Below are 27,489 nucleotides of genomic sequence, written 5' to 3'. Positions count from 1 at the left end.
GGGTGAGTCGTATGTGTGCCTTCAAATTTGTGTCGCTCATTACCAATTCAGTGTTGCAACACCAAAAAGTGTGTGTTAAAAAAGGCACATGCGCGGACCTCCCCATCCTACAGGCCACATCTGCCAGGACTTTTTGCGCAAGTTGCCTCTCTGCGTGTCATGTCGTTCAAAGGTTGCATCGTGTAGTCCGCGTTATACGATGTGCCCGCCCCTTCTATGTCAAACTCTAGATAAAAAGCCCAATGTCCGTTTGGAAAGTATATAAATAGTAGGCGTGACACCAGGCACCGGATTCTCTGTATCCGCGGATATATTTTTTACCCTTCCCTCTCAACTTGTGCAACAGCATTTTCGGTAAGTGCTCTCTACAATACTGGGAAAAAAAAAAACTTGCTGGTATATTTGGATACGCACGACTAAATTCACAAAAATATAGATGTGTTAAGAATAATAAACCTGATCATAAAAGTTCGCTTGGCACGGGAAGAACTGGCTGCTTTGTTTCAGGTCATACGTCTAAGGATGTAAGGTGCGCCTTTTCAGTACTCTTTATTTTTCATCGTATCGGTTAAATTGACGCTGAGGAAACTTGGTCGATTTAAAACCAAGGTTTTGCAAGTTTACTCCGCTCTGTAATAGGCTGGGTGACAGCGGTGGATGCCTTCATAGTGTATGTTCGGCTCCTCAATGCGCAGCCCTTCTAAGCCAGGTGAAGAGTTAACTGCCCCAGGGCGTTTTAATTACTAGTAGTCTAACGTGTGTTGAGCAGCTCTGGTCAGGATTGGTCGCCGTACAAATTTTCGATAGTATTTGAAAATCAGTACCGAAAAGATGAATAGCCGATGAAGAGGCAGGGGGTTGTCCTGGGGGAACCCGATTACTCATAAAAGTTACGTTATTCACCAGACCAGTTGTGGTAGAGATTTGGGCGTGGAGTAAAGTATGTCGTGCCTGAAAGTAGAGGACAGCATTTCTTTAAATATATTAATAAGCACAGCATTGATTATGCAAACCCCAGGATTGATCAACCTGCCCGAGATTATTTAAAACAACCCCAGCATATTTACTGGGTGTGAAACCATCCCGTCTGACACTGAACACAAACGAAAAGTCCAAATCAGTAACTATCCCGAGCGACTCCCCCCAAATCCCGGTCTGTACCCTAGGCGAATGCCTAAATCGCCTTAATGGTGGCGCCGGCCCCGTATCCCACCTGGCAATTATGTGGTGATTAATCCGTGAATGTACCTTTGCTGAAGTTTTATTGGTGTCCTCGTTATTTGCTTGTTTGTCTAAGATAGTCAAAGGTAGAATGGGTCATAATATGTGTGCAAGATGTCAGGCAAGCATGTGCCAGCACATTTTTCCCCCAGTGATTTTAGTTTGCAGCTGTCCACCTAGTGAAGTCTTTGAAAGTTTAGCCGTTCTGAAATTTCATGTGTTAAAATCCATATTCTATAGAGCATTGTGCTAAATAAAACTACAAAGAACCGTACCGTCTACTTTGCTCCCATAACCCGAAACTGGTCATGCAAGTGGGGGGGGTTGGGATAGAGGGAATAAGTAGAAAAGTAAAGACCCCACCCAACCCTTTTGTAGTCTTGCTGTCCTTTTGAAGAATCGGATGGCAAGAAGCGAAGTGTGATAATCTAGATTTCCTTATTCCTAGAAGTACAATGTAACATTTCTTGGAGGTTCCCAGATGTCCGCAATTCAAATCATTAGGAATTCCCTGCTGTTTACATGGCATCTAAAGATATTTTCAAAAATAATTAATTTATATGAACAAATTCTAAGTTTAAAAATACTCCATTCCATTTTCTTTCATAATTTTAATAAAATATAGTATGTCTAAGGTTTCTCTTTAATTTGAGTGTAACAAACTCTGAAAACTGTCAAGTATATTGAGGGCATTCACACTATCCTCAAAACCAAAAGGCACCACATAACACAGGCCATTTAATTCAGGATTGCTGGAGTTAGAGCCCATCATCTCATCTTCTGGTGGAATGTAGGAGCCTGCTCTGGGTGGGGTGTCAGGAATTGCGGCGTTCACTCACATATGAATGTGCCATAAAACTTCTAACATCTTTGATGTTATAGTAGTAAAAGTAGTAATATTTTCATGTGTACATGGTACGATGAAAGTAATGCCCTGTGTAGCCTATTCGATAATATGGTAACTTTTCCACATCTCGGATGTCTTCAGCAGCCTGAGATTAAACAACCAGATTGCCGTCGTTTCTGGTTACCCATTTAGTATAGTCAAGTGTACAGAGTAGAGTGAAATTGTTACTTGTACGTCAGTCTAACAGGCAGCACGCTGCCATTGAACAGAGTCACATTAAAAACAGAATGTGTTAAAATGCATAGCTTAATTTTAATTATTAGAAAATATAACTCATCTTCTTAATGGTAAATGCTCAGATAATTCAGCATACACTATTCAGAAAATCTTATTTACAGAAATTCTTTAAAGCTGTATGCCCAACTAACATTTTTCAAATCAGGATTGTCAATAAATCACTTTTTGTGTGGCTTTTGACATTTTTATAATTGCATCAGAATTTGGAAGAACCATCATTTGTTTATAACAAACACTGAATTTTTTTAAATCTCCTTTTTTCTAAAAACGCAACAAGGCTTTCTTTGTGAAATCCAATCCTAACTAAAGCGGATCCATTATTTTAGAATCCGTATAAGAGTATGCTGTATTCATTTTAAGATTCCTCATAAAAGCAATAAGTCAGTTGCCATTGCTTATTGTAGAATTTGCCACTGAACAGACCTGTGCATAGAATTTGCACTGAAACATGGTGTGCAGACAAAACTGGAAATGTGTGTACGTGCAAAAAATTCAGAAGCATAAAACTGTGCTTAAGAAAAGTTCCACACACTTCCCCTTTATAAACCCCATTGAACTTGAAATTTAATACATGTGCACACACCTACAGCCCCACCCTGACTCCTCCCAGAATTTTGTACATTTGAATATGCAAATCAATATAAATAGCCCCCTTTGTTAAGTGTTTTGTTAAAAAAACTAAGGTAAAAGCATGTATAAAGAATTTCAGCAAATGAGAAGCTGAGGCAAGGAAAAGCATGCTATTTGTTGACTTAAGCCAGGGGTATAAGCAACAAAAGGAAGTTGATCGAGTGGTAAAAAAAGACAGACTGTCAAAAGTTCAAGTTCAGGAGGTCACAGTGCCGGAAATAATGTAAAAAAAAAAAAAAAGTGGTCAGATATCAAAGGCCACATTAAAAGGGGAGTCAACCCATTGTCTGTTTCAAACAATATTAGAAACACTGACCTCCTTGCTGAGAATGCTAATCCACACAATGATAGTGCTGCTGTGCCCAACACATCTTCAGGCAGGGGTGCTCACACACCTCTGTCTTGGAAACTGCTGGGTGACCAACTGGCTGTGTGCTAATGGCAGCTGTTCTAGAGGCACAAAATGCACTAGTGGATGCTGTAAGAGATGTGGCTAATGAACTAAGGAATATAAGGGCTGTACTATGTGATATCAACCACAAATTAAATTAATTGATTAAAAAATAAATGCTGCATCTGATTACCTGTTTTTGCATTCTGCAAATTACATTCAAACAAAGTTGTAACACTGTCCAATTTGTCCAATCTTTTGGTGGGTCAGGGTGATCTCTTCAGGTACAGGCAAGCTACAATTGTATGCCACATCATGCAGCATGCTACATGTTTGCACAAAGCAACACACTTTCTGTGGACTATAGAGAAGCACATAAATCGAAAGCATTTCCATTCTATTAATATAAGAAAATTCATTCTCTGAAGGCACCTTTTATAGTGTGGTGTCTGCACCAAGTGCCCCAATGGATCGATTCTCTGTTCTTTATGTGACTGCTTGAGGTGACTTGCTGTCTTTAAATGGACTGCTTACCTTTTTCTGCACTAGTTTGGGGGACAGCACATATGACAGTGCAGAGTTGCCATTTTTAAAGGCACTTCTGCCATAGATGAGGTAATACTAGTTCATTCTTTTGTTGATTAACCCCTGGCTGATGTCACTTGCCCAGTGCCATTGCAATGGCAATGTGTGTGCAGCTGACTACACTGATTACATTTGTAAAATGAATTGCACTTTGATGTTTCCCAGTGCAACACCACAGTGTACGAAAATCTTATTTATCTGGATGACAAACGGATCATACCATCCCATACAACTGGCATGGTGTGACTCGGAGATGATTGTGAAATACCTGATCGATCAGCAAGTTCAAGCTGAAAAGCTCCTGTGGCTAAAAACACACGTGTGAACAGAACTTACAAAGGATCAGGTAGAGCACAATTCCTCAAAGTCTGCCTTTGTAAAGCTAGAGCTAGTTCAGAACACCACTCTAAGAGCATAGCTTTTGGAAATCTCAATCGTCTTAGAAGCCAGTTGTCAGCATCTATAAATAAGCACTCTCTTCTAATTCTTTCATGTGCCATGTCTTCTAACAACGCTAAAGTAGCTGTGGTAGCAGGAATAGTTTGGCCACACATTGCTACAGAATGATTACAGTCAAGTTAATTAAATTTGTAAACAATATGTAATTAATTTCGGTGTATTGGATAAATCCCATGTCATGGATGCGAATGTAAAAGAGAAGGGGAAACGCCAAAACAATGGCAGTGCTTTGACGTTGGGTGCCGCCAGTTTGCAAAACCCAGCAGAAAAGCATGGTGGGAGGCTGCCATGAAAATGTATGTGGCTTTACACCAAGTTTTAGTTTTTGTACATCTCAAAATGTGTATAGAAATGGGTGTACGCAACATTTTTGAGTGTACGGCCGCTCCATTTATACATGAGGCCCCTGGTCTTAGCTGACTGCATCCCAGTCACTACTGTGCCATTCAAGTTATACTTTATGTAAATTCATTATTCTAGATGGATAGAAAACCGTGCTGGCAAATTATAAAATGTTAAGTCCAGCAATGCATTTTTATTTATTATTATTTTTTTTAGAAAAATTGGAAAATGGGCATTGGTATAAAAAGGTGCATGCACTATATGTGTAAGGGGTAAGCTTTGTAATATGGAAGTTTTTAACTTTTTTTAATCCTTTATGTTTTTAGAGTCCGTGTTCAACCAAAGTGAATGCAAGAAATACTATGTGTATCTTGAATTGTCATTGTTTATAAATTTTCCTTATTAAATCAATATTTGCAGCATCAGAAGCAAACAAGGTACTGTACAGTAGCAAATACGAAAACTAATCTGTATAAAACGCATCAATGACAGGCTGGATGGGTCTAGTATCATGGCCGAACTAAAAAAGAACTGGCAGAGCAGACTTCCCCCCAATTGCTTTAGGAACATGTATTCCTTTAACTTGGTTAGTGACATCCTTTACATGTTTTACAACTCTGTGATGGCAAGTGTGTTTTTTTTTTTTCTTCCTGTTGTGTTGTGGGCCAGTAACATCTCCCCAAGCCCACTGAATCAACCTGATTTAAGAAAGCATATTCATTTATGGGGTACACTCTCAACCTACTGGATATAGATGTGGAAGAGAAAATTAATACTGATAACTATTATTATCAATGCTGTACATCTCTCTAACTGAGTACTTTTAGCAAACAAATTATCAGAAGTGTCTAGAAATGCAACTAGAGCTCATTTATACCTTTGGCAATATGTTTTTATAATGCCTCAATGGAACTGCTCTCTTATCTTCACCAAATCAGACATTTTATCCTTTTCTGTGTGTGTATTTGAGGGAGGAGGTTGTTGTTGTTTAACATTTTCTTGACCTTGTGTTTTACTTTTTGAAGCAAATAAAGTTCTGACTATCTCTATATTACTGACACATGCATAAAGAGTTTCTAATCCTAAAGTAATTTTGTTTTTCTGCACATAGCAGTTTGTTGCCTTTCATATTCAGAATTCTGGATTTGAATCTTCTGTCTAGTGGCATTTGCATAGAGTACCCCTGTCTTACAGGTTTTTCTCTGGGTAATCCAGTTTTCCTACCACATCTCAAAGATATATGCGTGTGTAAATTTGTTCCCGTGTGTTATTGTACTGTAGATTAGAGTGTGTCCTGCAATGAACTGGCACTGTACTAATTTCCAATGTGCAATCACAGATATCCAGGACATGCTGCATTTCAACACTTTCCGTTTTCCTATTTCCTGTGTAATAAACCTGCTTATTTATCTCTTAGCAAATTTTGGCTAAGCTAGTAAGTGGATTCAACAAGATGTATTCTCTTTTATCTGTGTGTTCTGCTCTAATGCATATACATTAGTAATCTGCACTGAGGTTATGCTGTATTTTATTAATTATCATGTGCAAAATGTTTCGAAAAAGATTTTTAAACATAGCAGATATGTGACAATAGGTAGTGTTTCCACTTCTACCTTGTTGGGTTTGCTTGTACTGTTCATGTTTAATTGGAAAGAGAACACCACAAGGTACAAAGACACACCGCTTAGCTAAATGACTTGAGTGCATCCCAAAGTACATTTTATTACTATAGTGAAACGTTTTTGTTGTGAAATATTGTGAAGTGATTAATAACTATAAAAGATATTGTATGCATTACATGTTTACATGCTTCACTGAAGGGAAGATTAAAAAAAATATTTTGTCAGTGTAGCATATGACGATAAAGCAGCCAAACTATATTCAACTAAATGTGTGTCCTTTATTAAATTGTCTCTCGTTCCATTTTTGCGCCCACTGCTGCCAGTACAGGGAAAATGGCTTTGTATATTGCGGATTAGACAAAAAGACTCCACATTTCTGCTAAATTGCTAATCATATTCACAAATGCAATGGTTAGGCTCCTACATTGGACTTGCTGCTAATGGGCCTACTTAGAGGAGAGCAGTGGGTCGGGCAGGCAGGTAAATATAAAGTTCTCTATGTGTAAGTGGAGAGAGAATTACCTCCACCACTAAAGGCAGCAAGAAAAATGTAGAGAATTCAGTGTTATTTAGGCTGATGGCTGGTACTGCATGTTTTGATACCTTCCTTTTTTTTTCTTAGCTAATTTAAAAACTTTAATTCAAGGTTCTCAGTCCGATAGGTCTGAAAATAATGCACTTTGGCCGTTGGACAGTAACAAATTGTAAAGTTTACTGCTCAGATGTAAGCTTTAACTACAGTTTTGTGGCATGATAGAAATACATTTTGTTGACAAATAAGACTTCATTAGGCTTAATTTAGAGGAAGCCGTGGTGAAGTAGCATGAAAGCTGTAGTGAATTGCTTCATTTAAACAGCCAAGCACTCCGAGTCAGAAATATACCACATGAAAAGTGTCTTGTTAATGTAAATGCACTTTAGCTATATACAAATGTATAGAGTTAATATGGCCGTATTTATATTAACCATATGTGTAAAGTGTTTAGAGGAAGGGTGCAAGCACTTGTGTATTGTTTGTCTCCTTACAGTGGATGGGATATCATGATGTTTTACTGTGAAGTTAGCATGGTTTTTCTACACTACAGTTAAGAGGAAACAAAGCCATTACAATGAAATTTTTCACTTCTTCATTATGTGTAATCAGGTTGTCTCAGGTTTCAAAATAAGTAGTTTGGCAGTAGAGATATTTCAAAAGACATGTCGGTTACCTCTGTTGCATACATATAATTAGCTGGCTTTCTTTTTTTTTGAATGCTGCATGGTGGAGTAAACACAGTAGTATGCCAGTGTATGACAAGGAAAAGGTGGGTAGGGGAAGATGTGTGTGTTGTGGTTTAACCCCAACCTCACTCACAAAAGCAATGAAAATGCTGGATGTATAAGCTCTTGATCTGTGGAGCACTCAAGTGCCCCAAGTGTATATGAGAAAAGGAGGTTCTGGGAAGTCTGAGGAAACAAATGAGAAGTGAGGAAGAATAGTGGATTTGGTGACTACTGACAGAATGTTGCAAGTATAAAATGAGAAGCAGAGATATGAGAAGCAAGATAAATCTTAATTTTTTATGAGACTATCCAAGTATTGATGTATTATGTATGAAAAGTTGCACTGTGTTGAAACCTTTCATGCTGAAATGTAAATTGTATTTTCCAACAGGAGGCCTGCCTTTCAAAAATGAACTTCTTCCTAGAAACATTACAGGTGATGGTCCTGTCCATATATTACCTACTGGAGGCTTTTGTGAAACTGTTTATTCCTACAAGAAGAAAGAATGTGGCTGGAGAAATTGTCCTCATTTCTGGTGCTGGAAGTGGCATTGGCAGACTCATGTCCTTGGAGTTTGCAAAGCTGGGTGCCACACTTGTACTCTGGGACATTAATCAAGAAGGCAATAAGGAGACTGCTCGATTAGTAAAAGAAAATGGAGGTTCGAGAGTCTATACATATCAGTGTGATTGTAGCAACAAAACAGAAATTTACAGGGTTGCTGATCAGGCAAGTTACTTCCTTTTCTCCTCTGGTTCATTTGTCTGATTACTGACAAGCTGTTCTTAAAGTTGTCTTGAACTGCAAAATAACTTCTGGCTGCATGTAGAAAAGCTCTTAACATTTTTACTCTTTAACTAAAAACTGTATAATACAGTTTAGTGTTGGTTAATGTTTGAATAAGCTATAAGCAGGAACACACAATACAGTGTCCGCATCCATATATGCTAACAGCTTGCTTGATGCAATTGTGAATTACATTTGATTGCACTACTGACTAAAATGATGCCTTCTCATTTTTTTTTTTTAATTAAATCCAGTGAAACATAATTCAACTGTTGTCCTGGCCACAACAATGTCTCACTTTCTCTTCGGACCACCTAATCTCCCTTCTCCTGCTTAGTCCACTCCACTCCCAACTCTTGCCATCGTATTAAGGGAGGCTGCCCCTTTTATAGCACCCGGATGTGCTCCAGGTGGGGTCCGGCAATCTTCGATGGACACGCCCCCGTGTAGCGGAAGTGCCGGCTGCATCCCCGGAAGTATTCCGGGTGTCCCCTCTCTTCTTCCCCACAGCACTTCCGGGTGTGGCGGAAGTGCTGAGGTACAGGGCTCCAAAGGCATGGGGGCCGCCTCTGGCAGTGACCACGGGCCCTTACAGGTTGGAGCTTCAAACCTCTGTACCTATGGCCCCCAAAGGAACCAGGGTGGTTGCCCCCACGTGGTCTGAGGAAGGCGTAAGCCCTCCTCCGGTCTTCCTATGCATTCCGGCTGGGTCGCCACCCCAGCCATCTCCGACACTGTGTGTTTCACTATAATATTTGATCTTTCACAACAACATTCTTAAATTTTATGTGAGAAATGTGGACAAATATAAAAATGATGGCTTATTTAAAAATATTAAACAATTCTTAGTTTATAGAATATCATTAACCGTATATTCTATCACTGATTTCTTTAGTGACCAAACGCGATTACAATCCAGCAGCAAATGTACACACTGTACACTAAAAAAAAAACAACTGAACTTGTACAGCAAAACATGGTACTGACTGACACAATGGGGATTCTGGACATATATACCTGATAAATTTAAAGAATAAAATACATCTGCTAACAGAAATTACACACATGTAGTAGATACAGTATGCAGTGTTTGGGTGTGTGGTCGCCCCACCCCAAAACATTAAGAGCTGTAATATGTAATTTGAGAATATTGGTGTAAATCATTTTTTTTTTTTTTTGAAAATGTCATCTAATTTATTGTCCGCTTTACAATGATTCCTTGCATGTCTCCACAGACTGCCAATAGTAGTGCAGCACCAACAGCCGATCATAAATAAAACCCCATGTAGTATATTAAAAACCTGATCTAATGACAAATTCAGGATACACTCATGCAGTTTTCAGTACAAATGGCTATTGATGAGCTCTCTAGCCTGTACTGAACCTGTACTGTCTGTCAGAGTGGAGGAGGGTTAACAGTGACTGCACTGTGGCTTCTCCGCAGTCTTAAACCCAGTGAGGATGGCTCCCACTGTATCTCAAAGTTGGGAAGTGTAGCTGGAGACATCCTGGCTTTGATGGTAATTGTGGTTTCCATTGTGATTGGCAGATTGCCAAGTTACAAGTATGCACAAATGCATGGACAAACAAGCAAAGAAAAATATTTGGTGTCTTGACAATATTGTGATGTCTGAAGGAATAAACAAATCAAGGTTTTTAACATAGCAACCAGGGTTCCAAACCCCCCCAAAAGTCTGAAAATGGCACATTTTGTACTTGTCTTCCTAGAGTGAACACCTGCCACTTATATCCATAGTTAAATTGCCTCACAGACTCTGGCTTCCTTGTCCTTTACTTTTATTATGAGAATGTAAATGTCCTACACTTGTCATTGCATACATTTCTAAAATTTAATTTAAGTTGCTTTTTTTCTTTAGTGTACCCACCCTGTCAAAAATCTTGTAAGTATGTTTATGGACTAAATTATATTAGATATATATTCCTACAGTTGATCAAATCAAAATGAGCCACTAGAAGCATTGACTTGGAGAGCTGCATCACATGCTGCCATTAAGAGTAAGCTTCTGCAAAATGCTGGAATAGCTTTATAGCAAACTGGATAATCCTGATGCTGATCTTTCTGATCATAAAGTAGGTCATTACGATAGCAAATGATGAGAAAAAATAATTATTAATTGCAGTAATTGAGGGTTCCTCTGGAGTGCCTCTTTCTCTTGCACGACTTGGCTCAAAAACGAATTGGCACATCGTCCTCTCCTAACAGGCTTAAGTTTTGAGTTTGGTATTTTTCCGTCCAGGCGTTTTAGCTCCAGACTGTCCTCAAGAAACTGTGACACACAGACACACACATCCATCATCGAGATATTGATGTTTTCGGTATCAGGGGACTCTAAAACATCAAACTGGAGATCGAAATTTTTAACAAATCTAAAGCTTTCACTCCTCCCCCATGGACGGTAGGTTACGGTGGGGGAGGGCGCAAAGCAAAAAATTTTATATAAAATTAGTTTAATACTTATATTTAACAAAGAAAAAATAATTGGAACCTAACACAAGCTCATTCTTAATACAGATGTAAGTAGTTAACTAGATTCTATACTTCTTCTAAATATGTTGGAAAAACAAACCTAATACTGTCCTGCTTTGTTTTTTAGGTCAAACGAGAAGTTGGAGATGTTACAATTCTTATAAATAATGCAGGCATTGTAACTGGCAAAAAATTTATGGATTCTCCAGATGACCTTGTCCAAAAAACTCTTGAAGTAAATACCTTGGCTCACTTTTGGGTAAGGTGTCTGTACTACAACATGTAATTTGTGTGTGTTTTAATTATCTTATTTTTAATTCAGTCTTGGTTTTTAAACTTCAAGTTATTTTATTTATTCATATAATTTTATTCTGGTTTTATGTTAGTTGTTTCTCTTTTCTTAAACAATACTTAAACCACTCTTTTTAAATAACAGACTTCATAATTTCTGAATGTTCAGCTAATTTTTCCTATCTTGCTGATGTTAAACGTGTTTGTGTGTGTTTATGGTTTTTTCTCTTTTCTCTCCCTTCTAAAGACATACAAGGCATTTCTTCCAGCAATGATGGCAAGTAACCATGGGCACCTGGTGAGCATTGCTAGTTCAGCGGGATTGATTGGTGTAAATGGCCTAGCAGGTATTTGGCACCTTACATATTTTCATTTATTTCTGTATTTTATTTTGAAGGTTTGTTTTTCTTGTATTTGTATAGTGACACTCCTAAATTAAACAAACCCATGGAACAGAGGTGGGAAATTTCTCTAAATATAAATACGTTTTCTTACATTTTTTTTTTTTTGTGTCTCCCAATATGATACATTTTGTGTAGTGTGGTGGAGTTGTTTTTTTTCCAGAGTCTTAAGTATTTTAGATGTTTATATTCAGATTTACCGCAATTAATATGTCTAGAAGCTGCAGACTAACGAACACATTATCACATTGACAGTTAAGCCAAAAGTCCATCAGATGTTTGTAAAACCTGAATTGGTGAGATGAAATTTTGATATGATGAAATCATTTGAATTGATTGATGAGCACAAGCAAATCTATTCAATGGAGCTTATCAGGACTGGTACTAAAGCGCTTGCATGTTCAGTGTAATGTAGTCATTGTTTTCCATTTCGCAGCTGCTGCCCGCTGGTGGATGTGTAATGCATATACACAAGAACCACCTGACTCATGAGTCTTAACTCCTCCGATTCATTAAGTCGCTAGAATCTGTGTGATTGTTGTTCATTTGATTTGTGAACAAATCGTTAAGTGATACACAATTCTCATTCATTTTTCATTCTGTAATGTAACGTCTTATTTCAATTATGCATCTTATGTATATTATGCTTTGTATACACAACAGTGCTTTGCATACTAGGCAATGGCATATGAACTATCATGTTAATTATATACTGAATTATATATTTATATACAGACAAGCACATATGTGAAACTAATGTTCATATTAAATTCATATCTTTGTGATGTTAACAAAGGCGATACCCCAGAACTACAGTATAAGCTATTCCTCAAAATGAATTGATTCACTTAAACAGGTACTTCAAAAGAAAATATTCAGTAAATTGAATGAAAATGCCCATAAATAATTCCCTTTCTATTTGTTGGGCCTTATTTTTGTTCAGTACTTGATTTCTCCTGTTCACACTTGTAGCTAGTGAACTACTTTATTTTCCCTAGCATCATGGTTCAACTTTCATTTGTAGATGCATGTAATTATAAAACTGAAAAGTGCCTTACTATTTAAACCCAAAGAAGCATTTTTTCTTAAGGACATTCTGACAGCATGGTATCATTTTATTATTGATGAGGAATTGCAGAGGGAGATCCCATGTTTGACTGTTACTAGGATGCAAGCTGGGAATTGATCATCCTGGCTGGTCGTCTGGATGAGGGTGTCCAGAAGAACCCAGAACACCTGACGACTCCTAATTCAATTACTAAGAATGCATTCTGGTGCATCCGTGAACTGTACTGCGTAAACAACAAATGCATACATAATTACAATAAACCGGTTTTGGTATGTATGTACAGTATGAGTATATTTGCTCTTTAAACACTTAGATTTAATGTGTTTCTTCTCTCCCAGAAAAGTAAGTTCAACATGCAAATTTTTTTTTTGTAAATAGAAATTTTAGGAATAATTACCAAAAACAGATTACATTAATTTCTTTTGCCTATCTCCAGTTTTTATTGCGAGTACTAAACAGTAAAATAACCCTTTTTTTTTTCCTCCCCAACCATTCGGTGGTTGTAATGGCAACTTACCAAGTTGGCCAGACATCGCCTTGGTTATACAGTATTCCTGGACCATTAGAGAGAGACAGAAATATTCAAGCCTACCAAAGTGTGTCTTGGGCCCAGTGCTAGTGGGATAGAGGGAGACACATTCAGGATCATATTAACTACATTCTTTAAACTTCTCAATTGACTGCTCTCAATCTGAAGATGCAGTTTTTCCATTTAGAACATTCTTGTACGATCAGACATGGTGGTGAGGTTGGAATTCCTGCTTACACTTACGCTTATACTTTCATTCTTTTGATCACTAGACAGAGTTCACAATAGTAAAGGATGAAACATGTGAGCCAATAAATATAAAGTTTTCTTTTTTCAAGAGGTTTTTTTTTTGTCTTTTTATAATTGTAGTCTGCGTTTGTCAAACTGCTGCTACTCTGATAATTAGCGAGTATTTTTGCCTTCACTCATGAAGGAGAACACAAATTACTGTAACTTTTCTACTGGTGAAAAGTCCAACCCTGAATCCAGCAGAAAGAGGGCCACTTATTACCAGGAGATGGGATAACAATTAGAAGTTCATGGACCATCTTCATCATACTTTGAAGTAAACTATTTAACATCTGTAAAAACAAATACAAAATTGCATGTAGCAGTAGCCCTGGAAATCTAGTCTTCTAGGACATTTCCTAAAATATCAGAGTCAAGTTTTTCTTTCAAGCTCGCATCTCTATTTATATAAAATCCAACATCTGTATGTCTGTCCGCTTTTCATGAGAGAACTACTTAATGGACTTTTTTTTTTCTATAATCTGCTTGAATATTTCAGTTGATTTTTGTGACTGCTCACAGTGCGCTAAGAATTATAGTTCACTTGTAGGAGCGATTCACAATAATCTGAGACAGAGGCTATGGGCCGAGGGGAGGGGGAAGCGTGAATATTTATGCAAGAGCAAAAAGCTGATGAATTATTTCACAACCAGACTGGATTTACCATTGTTCCTCTCAGATATGAGATTCAGCTGTCTGATGGTATCGCTATTCCAGGACTTCCTCCACCATAAGTTTTTCCCGGCAAGGCTAAGGAGTGTTATTTCCTCAGTAACTGGAACAAAAATGGTTCTCTTTCTGATTTATTTATTTAAAAAAAAAGCGGACCACTTCCCCTTTCTTTAGTGTCTGTAACACACAATTTCAGTAACTTACACTGGGCCAATTTGGACCCACCAGTTCACTTAACCTGTATGCCAATGGGGATGTGGGAGGAAAAGTTTCAAACTCCACATCCAGGAGGCAGCAGTGCTCCCCACTGTTCAACCATGCTACCATTAAACAAATAACATACACATATGCAGTGTTTAAATATCCTCTTTTTCTAACTTTCTGCATCTTGAATTTCAGCAAAGGTAAAGCTTATTTCTGTTTTTGTACAGAAACGTGGGATCTGGGTTCCTTATGATATAAGTTGGCAATTGCTGTCCACAAACTATTTAAAATCGGGTTAAACTTATTAGCATTGCTACATTTGGTATCTAAATCAATGCCCTAAAACTGGATACAAGAACAACCATAGGAATATGTCACAAGGTGGAAGGTGTGTCTATCTATCTATCTATCTATCTATCTATCTATCTATCTATCTATATCGGTTCACCGACAAAAGCGCGATAGACATCTCCGCGCTGACAAACCCGCTAACTGGTTTTCGACAAATGCGCGCCGACAAAATCGCGAGAGAGGCCAAGACAGTGGGACACCCTTGCTGCAATTCTTCCTACATATGCAGGGCGTGATCTTAAGGACTATCTGCGTGCCGTGCTGATGGCATGCCGCGTCTCATAATATTGACTTCTAAAATAAACATTATTATATATGCTTTAAACTAGTAATTCAAATTTAATGAAACTTTCACGATTTTGTTGGCGCGATTTTGTCGACGCGCATATGTCTATCGCACAAATGTCGGGTCACTATCTATATTTATATCTATCGATCGTAAAAGTGATGGTGGCTATTCCATGAAGTTCATTTGCTGGAGTTTGGGCTTCATCCCCATAATGAAAATAAAAATGTCTGTCACAATTGCAGCATTTAATATAGAACTGCCTTGGATGATGGTGGTTCTTGTGAATAAAACATCCTCTGTTTTTATATTCCGTTTGTGGTCTGCAATCTGGCAACTGTTGGTCTAGAAGATACTGTGAAGTTTTCAACAGGTTTTAAAAAAAATGTAGTGCAGATTTCCCACACCAGTAAATTAATTCTGACAGACTCCACATTATATGACACTAAAAGGGTTGAAATTTCCATAAACCCTACTATATGACATTTCCACTACACTTGGGATGCAAATGAAGTTATTGTCATTTTGTTGCCTATAAGTCAATCCATTATTTTTAAATATTTATGTACCTGGGAAACTGACTTTGAGTACCTTGACAGTCTCCGCAGTAAAGGCTAGTAATTTTCAATTGTGGTACATAATACAAATATTGATACATTTGGCTCTGAGAATTGCAGAATGAGCAGATTTTATAATGGAGTATATGCATTTTTGTCATGTTAAAGAAATGAAACCTGTTGAATACTGTTTTTAAATGTTAATGAAAGTGCCAAATTAAATATTGGTGTCTTTGTTTTATTTGTGCTTGTTTGGGTTTATTTCAGTCAAGGACAAATTTTTGCTTCTCATACTGGCACACCTACAAGGCAAATGTGAACACTACAACTGATTGTGATAAGGGGTTTTTTTTTCCTGTTTGATGGTACCAAGTGTGTGTTTGACAAATTTCTCATTGATCGCATACCTTTGCATGCACAGAGAATCTGAAATTTGCCACTGCAGCACTTTAATACCATCCTACTTCATTCTAATCATGTGTGATTCCTGAGGAGCCTGAACTGCTTTTTTTATTAATCTTAGGGCAGTAGGCTTTCCATCCCTATCCCATGCCTTAATGAATATTAATAAAAAAAAAAATTAAATGCATACCTGTGTGTGTCCCTTTTAGTGGATCTGTCAGTGTAATAAGGAAAAATGATAAAATATGCTATTTGTATTCTATATGATATATTAAGTGGACCATGCCCTTTTTTCATGAAGGTTTTCTTTTTACCTTAAGGCTGTTGTACCATTTTTAAAAGGTGCAAAAATATAGTTCATTGTCCATAACAGAAGGGCTTTAGTATTAACTGAATTTAAAAGCATGTTGGCAGAAGCTCACGCTAACTTTTTATTTCTGGTATGGTGTTTGTTTTCTCTTTTCGTAAGATTATTGTGCAAGCAAGTTTGCAGCTGTTGGCTTTGCCGAGTCCATAGGCTTGGAAATGCTTGCTTCTGGGAAGGATGGCATTAAAACTACAATTGTTTGTCCTTATTTCATAACTACTGGAATGTTTGATGGCTGCCAAACAAAGTAAGTGCATGTATTGACCTTTTTTTGCCCATATTATATACTATAAAATGTGTACAAATTTTGTTTGATAGTATTTGCTAGTTGTGAATGTGAAAAGACAATGTCCTTCAGATCTGCTACAGATGCTTCATGTTTAATGTCATCCCAGTTCTCATTATTCTACAGATCATTAATAATAGACTATATAATTTAAAGATTTCAGATGAGTCTGCTCAGTAATATCTTTTGTTTTTCCTCTTCCACTTTTATAGATGGCCACGGTTACTTCCAATTTTAGATTCCAGCTACGCTGCTAAAAAGATAGTAGATGCTATTCTGAAAGAACAAGTTTATCTTGTGATGCCACGGAGTCTGTATTTTGTATTTGGTTTGAAAAAGTAAGTAATCCTTATGTAGGTACTTGCAGATGTGGCCTTCTTAATATACTGTTTTACCCACTATACAACGCTGCATATTGATCTATGAAACTGACGGTGCAGTGTCCTTTGTAATAATTACTTAGTAAGTTGTTTTCACGCCTTCCAGAGTCAACAGTCTGTTTAAAATAGTAAAAAAAACTTGGAAGATATTGTGTAGACATCTGTAACTCTACATGTCTGTTGCTCAAAATGCAGTAGATGATTCTACCTAAATTTATAAAAACTCCTCTTTTTTTAAATTATGGATGAATCGGTATGGCGTATGACTTTAAGTTAGCTTTACATTTATATTCAAATGTTTTTTTTTGTTTTTTTTTTTCCACTTCTACAGATAATTCATTGAAAAGAATTTTATGCTGTTTAGTAGTTGTTTCACCATGGACAATCAATGTTTCACGTAAATTATGACCTCCAGTATAAGAACTGTTACTATACTCCATCAGTTTAGACTTGTGTTTGCTCCAAATTCTGCAAAAGTAGCAGCCATTGAATAATACTGTCCCCTGTTAATAAGCAAACTAAAAAACAGAAGCTTTACTTTTCTTGGTGCTAATTCAGATTATCCAGCCATGTCTCCAATTCCAAGTATGATTAAGGATTAGAGTAGTGAGTACAAAGAAAGAACTAAGCTGGGCCAGTTACCAGTCTATCACAAACATCTGTAATGTTAAACGCATTCGTTAAGGGAAAAAGTGGAATGATTATGTAACAGAAGAGAAGAAATTTAATGGTCAAAATATTAGCAAATATTGCATGCTAAATAGACTAAATATCCGTGAATAAATATATGTGTTCATATTTTTACAGTGTTGTTTAGTACAGTGCAGAATTAACAATTCTATCTAAACCAAATCCACCTGTGCAAATATATGCTTTCTAGTAATAAATGTTTTAAGTCTTAAGTACAATCAGTTGCACTGATCTTTATATAAAATTCCTATCTGCATTGAAAAATACCATAAAGGGTTTTTGAAATATTTATATACTGTATATAAATTAGATTTTACTCAAATTACTGGTTAGCACTGTTGCCTCTTTGGCCCCAGAGTCCTTATGATACATCTGTATAGAGCTTGTACATTATCTCTATGGATTTATGCGTTTTAATTATTCATTCTCTCTCATTTAAAAAAAAAAAAAAAAAAGAGAGAGAGAGAATTGAAGCAGTGCACAACTATTATGTCAAAATTTAAAAGGAATTTAATAATAACAAAAATAAATGACCTAGAGAAGACTTTGTCTTCTGGTCTAGCTCCTGAGACTGCATTTTCTTCAACTAAATTCATGGCTTATGAAGGGATGCATATACTCTAGTGTCTTAAGTATGAATGCAGATATCAACCTAGCCAGATTATCTGAAATGATCTACGGTAGGTAATCATTGTATGCAAATGATGGTTTTAGAAAGTGATTGAGTTAAGGTTTGGTCATTCATTTTTGACTTGGGGGTTAAATGTGCATCTTGTTGATTGCAAATTTGTGTTTTCTTCTTAATACGAAAAAAATATTGTGCAGATGTTTTGTTGTTTTAGTAAGCTTACGAACATGGAGCTGAAGAAGTTTTACATCCATCCATCCATTTTCTAACCCGCTGAATCCGAATACAGGGTCACAGACATTGCAAATTTCCAAAAGATGGGCATTAATAATGAAAGCCAGTTAGCCATTGGATCAAACAAACATCGAGGGAGTCCAGTGGCTAGACCATTTAATTAATGGATATATCATTTTGACAGCTACCTTAGGAAAAGGTGGTAAACTTTCCTTTTAAAAGGAAAAGCCAATGAAATACTCTGAATGGTTTATAAGAACTAGTCTGCATGGGTGTAAAGTAAGCAGAGGACAAAGAACTTTTAAAAAGGATACTTGAATCGTACATTCAGGCAGATCATGATTTTACAAACTATATAAAAAATTCCTTTGATACCTTATGGAAGCAAGGAAACTTTCACACCATTCTGGAGCCTTATTTTGAGAACTGCAAAAGTTCGACCATCCATGCATTATTCAACCAGCTATTTCCTAACTACAGGGTCACTGGTGGGTCTGCCAGAGCCAATCCCAGACAACACCAGGCGCAAGGCAGGAAACAAACCCCGGGCAGGGTGCCAGCCCACCGCAGTGCGCACACACACCAAGGACAATTTAGAATCGCCAATGGACCTAACCTGCATGTCTTTGGCCTGTGGGAGGAAACCAAAGCACCTGGAGGAAACCCACACAGACACTGGGAGAACATGCAAACTCCACACAGGGAGGACTCAGGAAGCGAACCCGGGTCTCCTAACCACAATTTTCCATATATTCTGTTTAACTCTGTGTACTGCAATATCATGGAAGTTAATGGGGAAGATATTAACCAATGTTCCTAAATTTCTCAATACGTTTTACAACCTATATTCTTAGAGTGGTGCAGTGGGAACACTGCTGCCTTGCAGTAAGGAGACCAGGGTTCACATACTGGGTTCTGCCTGCATGAAGTTTGAATGTTTCCCCTTTTCTGCGTGGCTTTCCCCCAGGTGCTCCAGTTTAGTCCAACTTTCCAAAGACATGCATGTTAGGTGAATTGGCGACTCTAAATTGACCCTATTGTGTGTGTGTGTGTGTGTGTGTGTGGCAGGCTGGTACCCTGTCAGGGGGTTGTTCCAGCCTTAAGCCTTATCCTGGCTGCTGGTATAGGCTCTAGCCCACCACATCTACCCTGTGACCCTGGTCTAGATTAAGCAGGTTAGAAAATGACATGATCATTACAAAACTGAGATTATAGGTTATTTTGAGCAGCTACTCATTTTATACCTTTATTTTTAAGCTAACCATTTTGAAACGCTTCAACCTTTGTAATGTTTCCAGCTCCACATGCTTACATGAGAAACAACATAGCAAATTCATACATTCTATTAATTGCTGTTTTTCTTTCCCCAAACAGAACATTAATATACACAATCACGATACACCCTTTGTTAAAAAAAAAAAAAACGGGGTGAAAAAAGTGTGCTAAATGAGATGAGCCATCCATGAATATTCAAAGAATAGGAAATTTGGTGCACTGTATGACCGTGACATGTTTGGGATGTGCAGTACTTGGAACATAAGCTACAGTATATTCTAAGTGAAATATCTAAGCAAGTTTTGTCCTGTAATAAGCTTATATTCCGCAGTTTATTTTATGACCTGCTCAGAGTGTCTGGCTGTGGGTGCAAGGCAGAAACCACTCCTGAGCATGACACCTGGCCATTGCACCGGGTCAAATTTGAGTCACCCGTTTAACTAAACTGCTCATTGGATATTTGGAAGGAAACCAAAGTACCTGGAGACATACGCACAAAGACAGGGATTTGAGATGGAACTCCAGGGCCTTGAGGCAGCAATACTTAAAACTAACTGCATCACAGTGCTTGCCTCAAAAGCATGTATCAAGTTATTAATTGCTATGACCAGTTTATCTGCAGATTTTAAGCATCATCAAAGTCTTTAATTTGTAATTTTCTAAACTGAAATTTAGTATAGGATTTATTCTATGGGCTATTTTCTGTACACCTTAGATGAGAGTAGTTCTTGGATTCAGTCCTGGGACCACCCCACCTTGAGTGACTGCTGGTTTTTGTTCCAACATCTTTCACAATCAGTGAGTCTTTCCTGTTTATAGATCACCAATTAAAAAGTGAGATTAATTCTTCCTTATTTTGTCTTCGGAAAAATGCATTAGTATTAAAATTACATTTATATGAAACTAGCCATGTGCGCTCAACTACGTTGTGCGTGTTAAAGTTGTCTGTGAAGGGCTTCCTGTTTAAACGCGGCTGCCAGTCGTGAACTGGGCCCTTCGTCGCACAGCATTATGATTTTTTATAAGGGAAACAAAATTACAAAAGAAAACCCTTGGATATTGATTTGATAGGAACGGCTTACTTGGAATCGCTGTCTGAATCGTAATTATGTGGTGGAGCATTTCTGCTTCTGTCCGTTCACAGTCCGTCTCGTTTTCACGACGCTGTTGTTTCCTCTCACGATCTCTTCTCATCCTTTCTCCAATCTCGCAGGTTGCTTTGTGGCAATCCAAAGAGTAAGGCAATATACAGGAGCAATGGTTATAAAAGGGGGACACATAGTTATCCAGGCTCTTTAAAGCATAAATAGGGATCACTTTACTGACATGTGAGCAAGCCACGGTACAACTGTGAGACGCGCAGCACTCGCCGGCTACAATGTAACAATAATAATTTCCGGAACATGCTGTTACGTTGTCATTCATTTTACCCACTGTCTTTCTTTCTTGCATATGTTACGTAGGCACGTACCTTTTATCTTCGGAAATCTCATTCTCTAACCAGGCCTCGGGAGCTAACCAGCGTAATACTGTCAACCACCCCTTTCGTTATTCCAGCACATTGTTGACATCTGTGAGTAACAACAACGTACTAAACTGGAAGGTGGTCTACGCATGCATGGAATTCGCGGACGAACAGATCAAGATCTAAATGAAGATCTCTTTAGTTAATTTAAACCACAACAATTTATTTAGTTTGAATGTCTGTGTTTTGAGGTGTGACTGAAGTACTACAGTCTTCAGTAGTATAATCCTGGAGGAGATTCTTAATGCAATGCCTATGTTTTAGCTATCTCTCTACTGCCATCTAGTGCTGCTTCTTCTAATTCATTCGCGGACTAACCAAGATCAAGATCCAAATGAAGATTATATATAGAGAGATTGGTATTTTTTACATACTTTTTTAGATGCTTTCTTTTTAATAAACTAATTGTGTGGCGTTTGCTATCCTAATTGTATCTGAAAACTGACAATTAATGACAAGCATAGCCGACACCAAAAAAAGTTACTTTGACTACTAAAGGTGAGCTATTTTAGTGTTACCCACATGTGCCAACTAGTAAATAAGGGCATAAATCCTGAAAATTTAAATAACAAAAACATTCTTGTGCATTTCAATTCCTACTTCATTCAGTAAAAAATTTAACCAGTTTGTAATTTCTGAATTACTACAAAAAAAAAACTGATCAGTAACAGCTTGATTTAGTTAACTTAAAAAAAAAAAAAAAAAAAAAAAAAAACATGATTTTAAAGAAAACCCTCAGCCAGTTGGGGCTTCCAGGACTGAACCCGATAACGGTTGCTGTAAACCCAACAGGATGCCTGGTTCTCTGTTTCTTAATTCACATGCAGGACATTTTTCATGTAACTCAATTATTTTACCCACAGATCTGAGATGGTAAACCTGTTCAGTTTATATTAGACACTGTTACAATGTTACAAAGGTTATTAATAAAGGTAGTGTTTTATTATCTTGTAGTTATTGTTAAATTCAGTATGTGAAATGAACTTTGAAACCTTCAGAAGCGTGTTCTTAAATAGTGGTTTTTTTTTTGTTTTTTTTTAAAAACACTAATCGAGCATGACAAATTAATGCATGTCTTTTTGTTGTTAAATATTACAAGCGTATATTTGCATATCTTTTTCTTATATTAGTCTTCAGAATTAATATTGACTGCATGCACCTAACCTGTAATTTGTTTATTTTTTTTTTTTATGTATATGTTTTGCTGTTTCACTCCACAGCATTTCATCGAAGTTTGGATATCTTTTGGGAAGATACCTGGGTGTTACTGAAAACTGGGATCATTCTAAACATTTTTAAAAATAAATCTTTATAAACTGTAGATGTAACTTTGGAAAAGGGCTGTCACAGATATTTTTCTTATTGGCATAGCAAAGTGCACTTTAATTGCTTTCTTCCTGCTTTCACATTTGACCTAGACTATTTCTGAAAACCTGTTTGCAACTTTGTTTTTTTTTTTAATATTAAATCTCACTTGATTAATACTAGAATACATCTTACCTTAAATAGCATAATGTTGACATCAATAAAATGATTTATTATTCACTGTCAGTGTATATTTAATAAATACAATTTTCGGGGATATTGGAGTCTCTTTTGCTGTGCATAAATGCAACAAAATCTTGATTTATTTTCTGCATTGACTTTTTTCATTGATGGAGTGGAGGGAGGCTTGAGCCTATTCTAGAAAGAGTGGGAGCAAAGCAGTGGCCAGCTCAGGCTGGGCAGGACCTGCCTACTCCCACCACCCTCTAACATGTTGGCTTACAGTCGTCAGCTGATCAAACATAAAATGGGAGCAGGAAGCAGTACAAGCTCCCATAAGCACCTGGAGAAAGTGCAGACTCCACACAGGCCACCCAGGCTGGGCACCTTACCTGAAATTTAATGTTTTGACCCCCCTACTATTGCCAATAATTGTTTTGCACTAGTCAAATATTTTACTGCCCATAGTATATAGGGCTATAAATAAATATAATATAAATAGGGCTAGCTGTTAATTATAGAAGAATTAATATGGTATGCATATCAAGGTTAAAGGGTGTTTGTTTTTTAATATATAAGTGCAGTCTGGCCAGTGATGTATGGCTGTCTGTGTGTGGATTCTAAGTAGGAGTGACTGGTACTAAGGCAAGATGGAAAGAACATACTGGATGGATGGATGGGCTATTGTCCACCATCAACGCTGATAAAAAATGTAGAAGTGACAAAGAAAAACAGTTGTCCTAACTGTATACAGGAGAATACACAAGACAGGATGGAAAAGAAGATTTCATAGGTGAGATTCAGTCTATGTAAAAATTAAACCGGTTATTTCCAAGTTACCAGAAGTATAATGACCAGTGTACACACACTGTTGTATCCATAAACAGCCAATTAATGCAAAGAAAGGTAATATTCTGGTGTAGTGGTAACCCTCAACAACATATCTTGGTGGAGCAGCCATTAGTTGCAAAAATCTGAGAGGTTATGAAAAAATTACACATTTTAGATGATCTGAAACCCACCATTTGTATTAAATACACCATAAAATAATCCAAAATCCACAGACCTGTATAGTTTTGCATTGCTGAACTTTTTAGTGCCTGTTGACTAACAGTCAAAAGGCTGCCAGGCAACTAAGGTAGGACCACTCACTCTTAAAGACTCTTGATTCTATTACATAAGTACAGTAATTATCCTTATATGTGTTCTAGTATTTCTTGTCCTTCAAGTTTTTTCTTGCAAAAAAACTCTCTTCCACGCTAAAGCCTTGTTAAATAAATCACAAAGTTCTGAAGTTCAGTCATGGGGGCTCCCAAATAGCTGCAGGTTGTTGTGATAAACCAGTTTAACAATCAGTGAGTTATTTTTACTTTTAACTGATCTCATGATTCATTTACAGGAGTTACCCTTTTTTCTTCTCATTCTGCATTCAGAAAAGTACAGCAATGTGAGATTTTCATTTATGAGAAATATTTGTATTTTTTGCCATAGCTTTCAATCTACAACTCTATTTTCACATTTTCTTTTTAATTCACTTTTAAGAGAGCAAACTCCAAAGAAATTGTATTTGACTACCGACAACTAGTGATGTTGGACACACCAGTGCAAGCAACATGGAATGCTAATAGGCTGATATTTTCACTCTTAGACACTTGTGTTTCTTATTAGTAAATAATAGGTTAAATAGGCAGAACATCACTCTGGTGCACTTAGATTCTTTAGCATATTTAGTTTGTAAATAGTGAATTGGTACGAGACATAAACTGGAAACTACCAGCTGACATAGTTGAGGTCAGAGTGGGATGAAAACCTGCAGCCATAGCGGGGTCTTCCCCAGACTGGACTTGAGAACCACTGGTTTAAAGTAACCCAGTGCAAAGATGTATTGGTGAGGTGGTGTATCTGCCTACCAGAGGGGCACACAGTGTTGAAACGGACATCCTATTGTAATGTCACTTCAGTGTGTTCTTTTATACTTAAGTGATTTATCACAGTTTGAATTTAAATTTATTTCATTGTCTGTTTTGTTTTTCCAGTATAGTGCCTGTGAAGCTGGGACTGCTTCTTGGAGTTTACTTTGGTGCCTTTAACTTTATGGACCATTTTAAAGGCCGAAGGAAGAACGATTAATTTTTATGAGATGTTGTGCACAATGGGACAATGTAATTTAAGGACAAGAAATTAAAACCCATCTCTACTGTACAGGAATGTTAAATGAAGGTGTACTAACATCATCACTTTCATGGTAGATGCATTTTACAAATGAAGTTATATTAAGTCTTGACATCTTTCTAACAGTTCTTATTTTTTAATGTTGATTGTATAAAGATTGCATATTCTTTTGGACATTTTACAGAAGAAATTAAATGTATTAAATTTGACCTGCAATCACTAGTATAATAGGGTGTTAAATACAAGAGGAATCTAACCAAATACAAAATAATATGTAATAAAGTACGTATTTCTTAATTATGTAAGTCCCATAACTTCCAATATAATGCTTTTATAGGTCTAAATAATAAACTGTCTTTTTAACTGTAATTTCTTGAATTTATTACATTTTATGTGATAAACAACTCAGAAATACATATTCTTCCACCCCTCCTCTCACTGATCCATGGTTTGTGGCGGGTGGGCTCTGCCCTGGCAGCATAAGACTCAATGCAGAAGCCCACTCACTCATACAGTACAAATGTATCGTTGCAGGTTCAGGTTTACTGCCATGGGGACATAGCACAGTAAAGTTCATACCTGCATGTCTCCACCAAACAGTTCATAAAAATACAAAAAAAAAAATTAAACATATACAGTCTTTGGCGTGCAACATGTTCTATGGGGTAATAAAGGGTAAAAGTTTTTTCTGCACTGAAAAGGAAAGAAGATTAAAGACAACGTTTCAGCTGCATAGCCTTTATCAGTGTGCCCTGATAAAGCATATAGTTGTGTAAAATATATACCGTTATATTTATACAGTGCCCTCCATAACATTTAGGACAATGGCACATTTTATCTTAAATAAGCCTTCTGCTCAACAGATTATAATTGCAAATCAAACCATTCAGATATGGTTAAAGTGCACATTGCGGACTTTTAATTGAAGGAATTTGCATACATTTTGGTCACACTGTGTAGAAATGACACCACTTTTTCCACAAGATCTCCCAATACTTATTGTATTTGCACAGTTAATGATCCAATATCTGTTCTTATGATTGACTGTTGAGCAGCCTTACGACTTACACCTTTCCTAATCTATCACTGCAGGTATCAATGGTCCTGAACCGTTTGTCAGATGGGAAGTGCAAGAAAAGTGTCTGTTCAGAGTGACCATGGCCTTTAATTACCCTTTTTGCTTTTCTAAGGCATTAAATGTTGTATATGTCTTAAATAGAAAGCAGATGGGTGTTGGTGATATTCTGCGCCACTTTCACACTCCCTACAGTGCTGCACCAGGATGTGTTCTACCCAGTGAGTGTGGACTCCACACTGAGAACAGATGGAGAACTCCCAGGTTTTCTTCAGACATCTGAGGTGCTGGACAGCTTTCTTGATGAGATGAAATGTGCTGTGTCCACTTCAACTCATCAGTGATGGTCTCTCCAAAAAATGTGAAGCTGCCTCCCCTTTGATGTAAATGGAAGTGTGATTGATTTTACTCTCCATGAATGCTCCATTCAGACAACTGTGAAAGTATCACAGTGAGGGTACAAGTCGTTGATGTTGCTGTTTAGAATAGCAAAGACTGGTAAAAGATAAAGGATTATGTCATTTAAACAGTGGAACAAATAATCAAGGACACTTGGTGGAAATTAGAAAATAGAATAATCTACTGATTCATTAAATATAAGTAATACTTAGCCATTATGGATGTAGTGACAAGTCAAGCAAAATGACTCCTTTTATTGGCTAACTAAAGAGATTACAATATGCAAGCTTTTGAGGCAACTCAGGCCAGATGTAGAATGGGGTCTGAGTTGCCTCAAAAGCTTGCATGTTGTAATCTCTTTAGTTAGCCAATAAAAGGAGTCATTTTGCTTGACTTGTCACTACAATAAATATAAGAGAAGACTAACCAAATGAGCTTGACTGACTGAACGATCTCCTCTTGCTTATAAACTTTCTTACACTGTTAATGAGAAAAAGGGGATATTAAGTTATAATTGTTTCCCTATCTACAATCTAGTTGACAAATTCCAACACGATTGTAAAACATTCAGCATGTTTACAAATTACAATTATCAGAAACAGCTTTAGGACACAGAAGTCACGTAAATCCAAATGAACTGAGAACTGAGTCTGAGGCCTTGACCGAGCTGTAAAAGTGTGAAAGCTGTTGGATTTTCATGCCATTTCCATGTGTGTCTTTTAAACTCATTTGTTGGATTTTTTTTTTTTTGACCTGACCTATCTTTTTAGCACTTAACACTTCTATAAAAGGTATTACTGTCAGCAAATGCATTTCTGTACTTTTCTTCCGTTGCTAAATTGTCACCGTCAGACTGATGTACTTGTACATCTAATGCTCTGTGTACTTGAAATTCAAGTCAGCAGGGATTTAAGGAAAAGCCTCTGACTGCCCGATCTAATTTCAATCAGTTTGATTAATGGGCCAAAAACCTTCTTGTAACTGGGCTCCT

General features: G+C 37.1%; 1 protein-coding gene across 2 annotated transcripts; it reads left to right on the top strand.

The window, feature by feature from the left end:
* sdr16c5b (short chain dehydrogenase/reductase family 16C, member 5b) lies at positions 1-25,393 on the top strand. Of its 2 annotated transcripts, none has more exons than XM_039754533.1 (7): positions 1-354; positions 8,049-8,387; positions 11,060-11,191; positions 11,471-11,570; positions 16,452-16,596; positions 16,848-16,973; positions 22,588-22,949. In XM_039754533.1, exons 2-7 carry the CDS (start codon positions 8,067-8,069, stop codon positions 22,664-22,666), a joined length of 903 nt encoding a protein of 300 aa, XP_039610467.1. In that variant the 5' UTR covers positions 1-354; positions 8,049-8,066; the 3' UTR covers positions 22,667-22,949. The 2 variants fall into 2 exon arrangements, with proteins under 2 accessions (XP_039610467.1, XP_039610466.1); XM_039754532.1 differs by lacking the exon at positions 22,588-22,949 and adding an exon at positions 24,889-25,393 and having other exon boundaries at positions 7-354.
* Positions 25,394-27,489: the final 2,096 nt, after the last annotated feature.

This window comes from Polypterus senegalus, chromosome 5 (assembly GCF_016835505.1).
Source record: "Polypterus senegalus isolate Bchr_013 chromosome 5, ASM1683550v1, whole genome shotgun sequence".
Classification (NCBI taxonomy): Eukaryota; Metazoa; Chordata; class Cladistia; order Polypteriformes; family Polypteridae; genus Polypterus; species Polypterus senegalus.
This window is presented reverse-complemented; position numbering and strand designations above follow the sequence as displayed.

Excerpts from the sequence above, each read along its gene's own strand:
- sdr16c5b (XM_039754532.1), top strand. The coding sequence starts at position 8,067 with ATGAACTTCTTCCTAGAAACATTACAGGTGATGGTCCTGTCCATATAT. Across the intron at positions 11,571-16,451 it reads TGGTGTAAATGGCCTAGCAG|ATTATTGTGCAAGCAAGTTT; the intron begins GTATTTGGCACC and ends TCTTTTCGTAAG. Across the intron at positions 16,597-16,847 it reads TTTGATGGCTGCCAAACAAA|ATGGCCACGGTTACTTCCAA; the intron begins GTAAGTGCATGT and ends CCACTTTTATAG.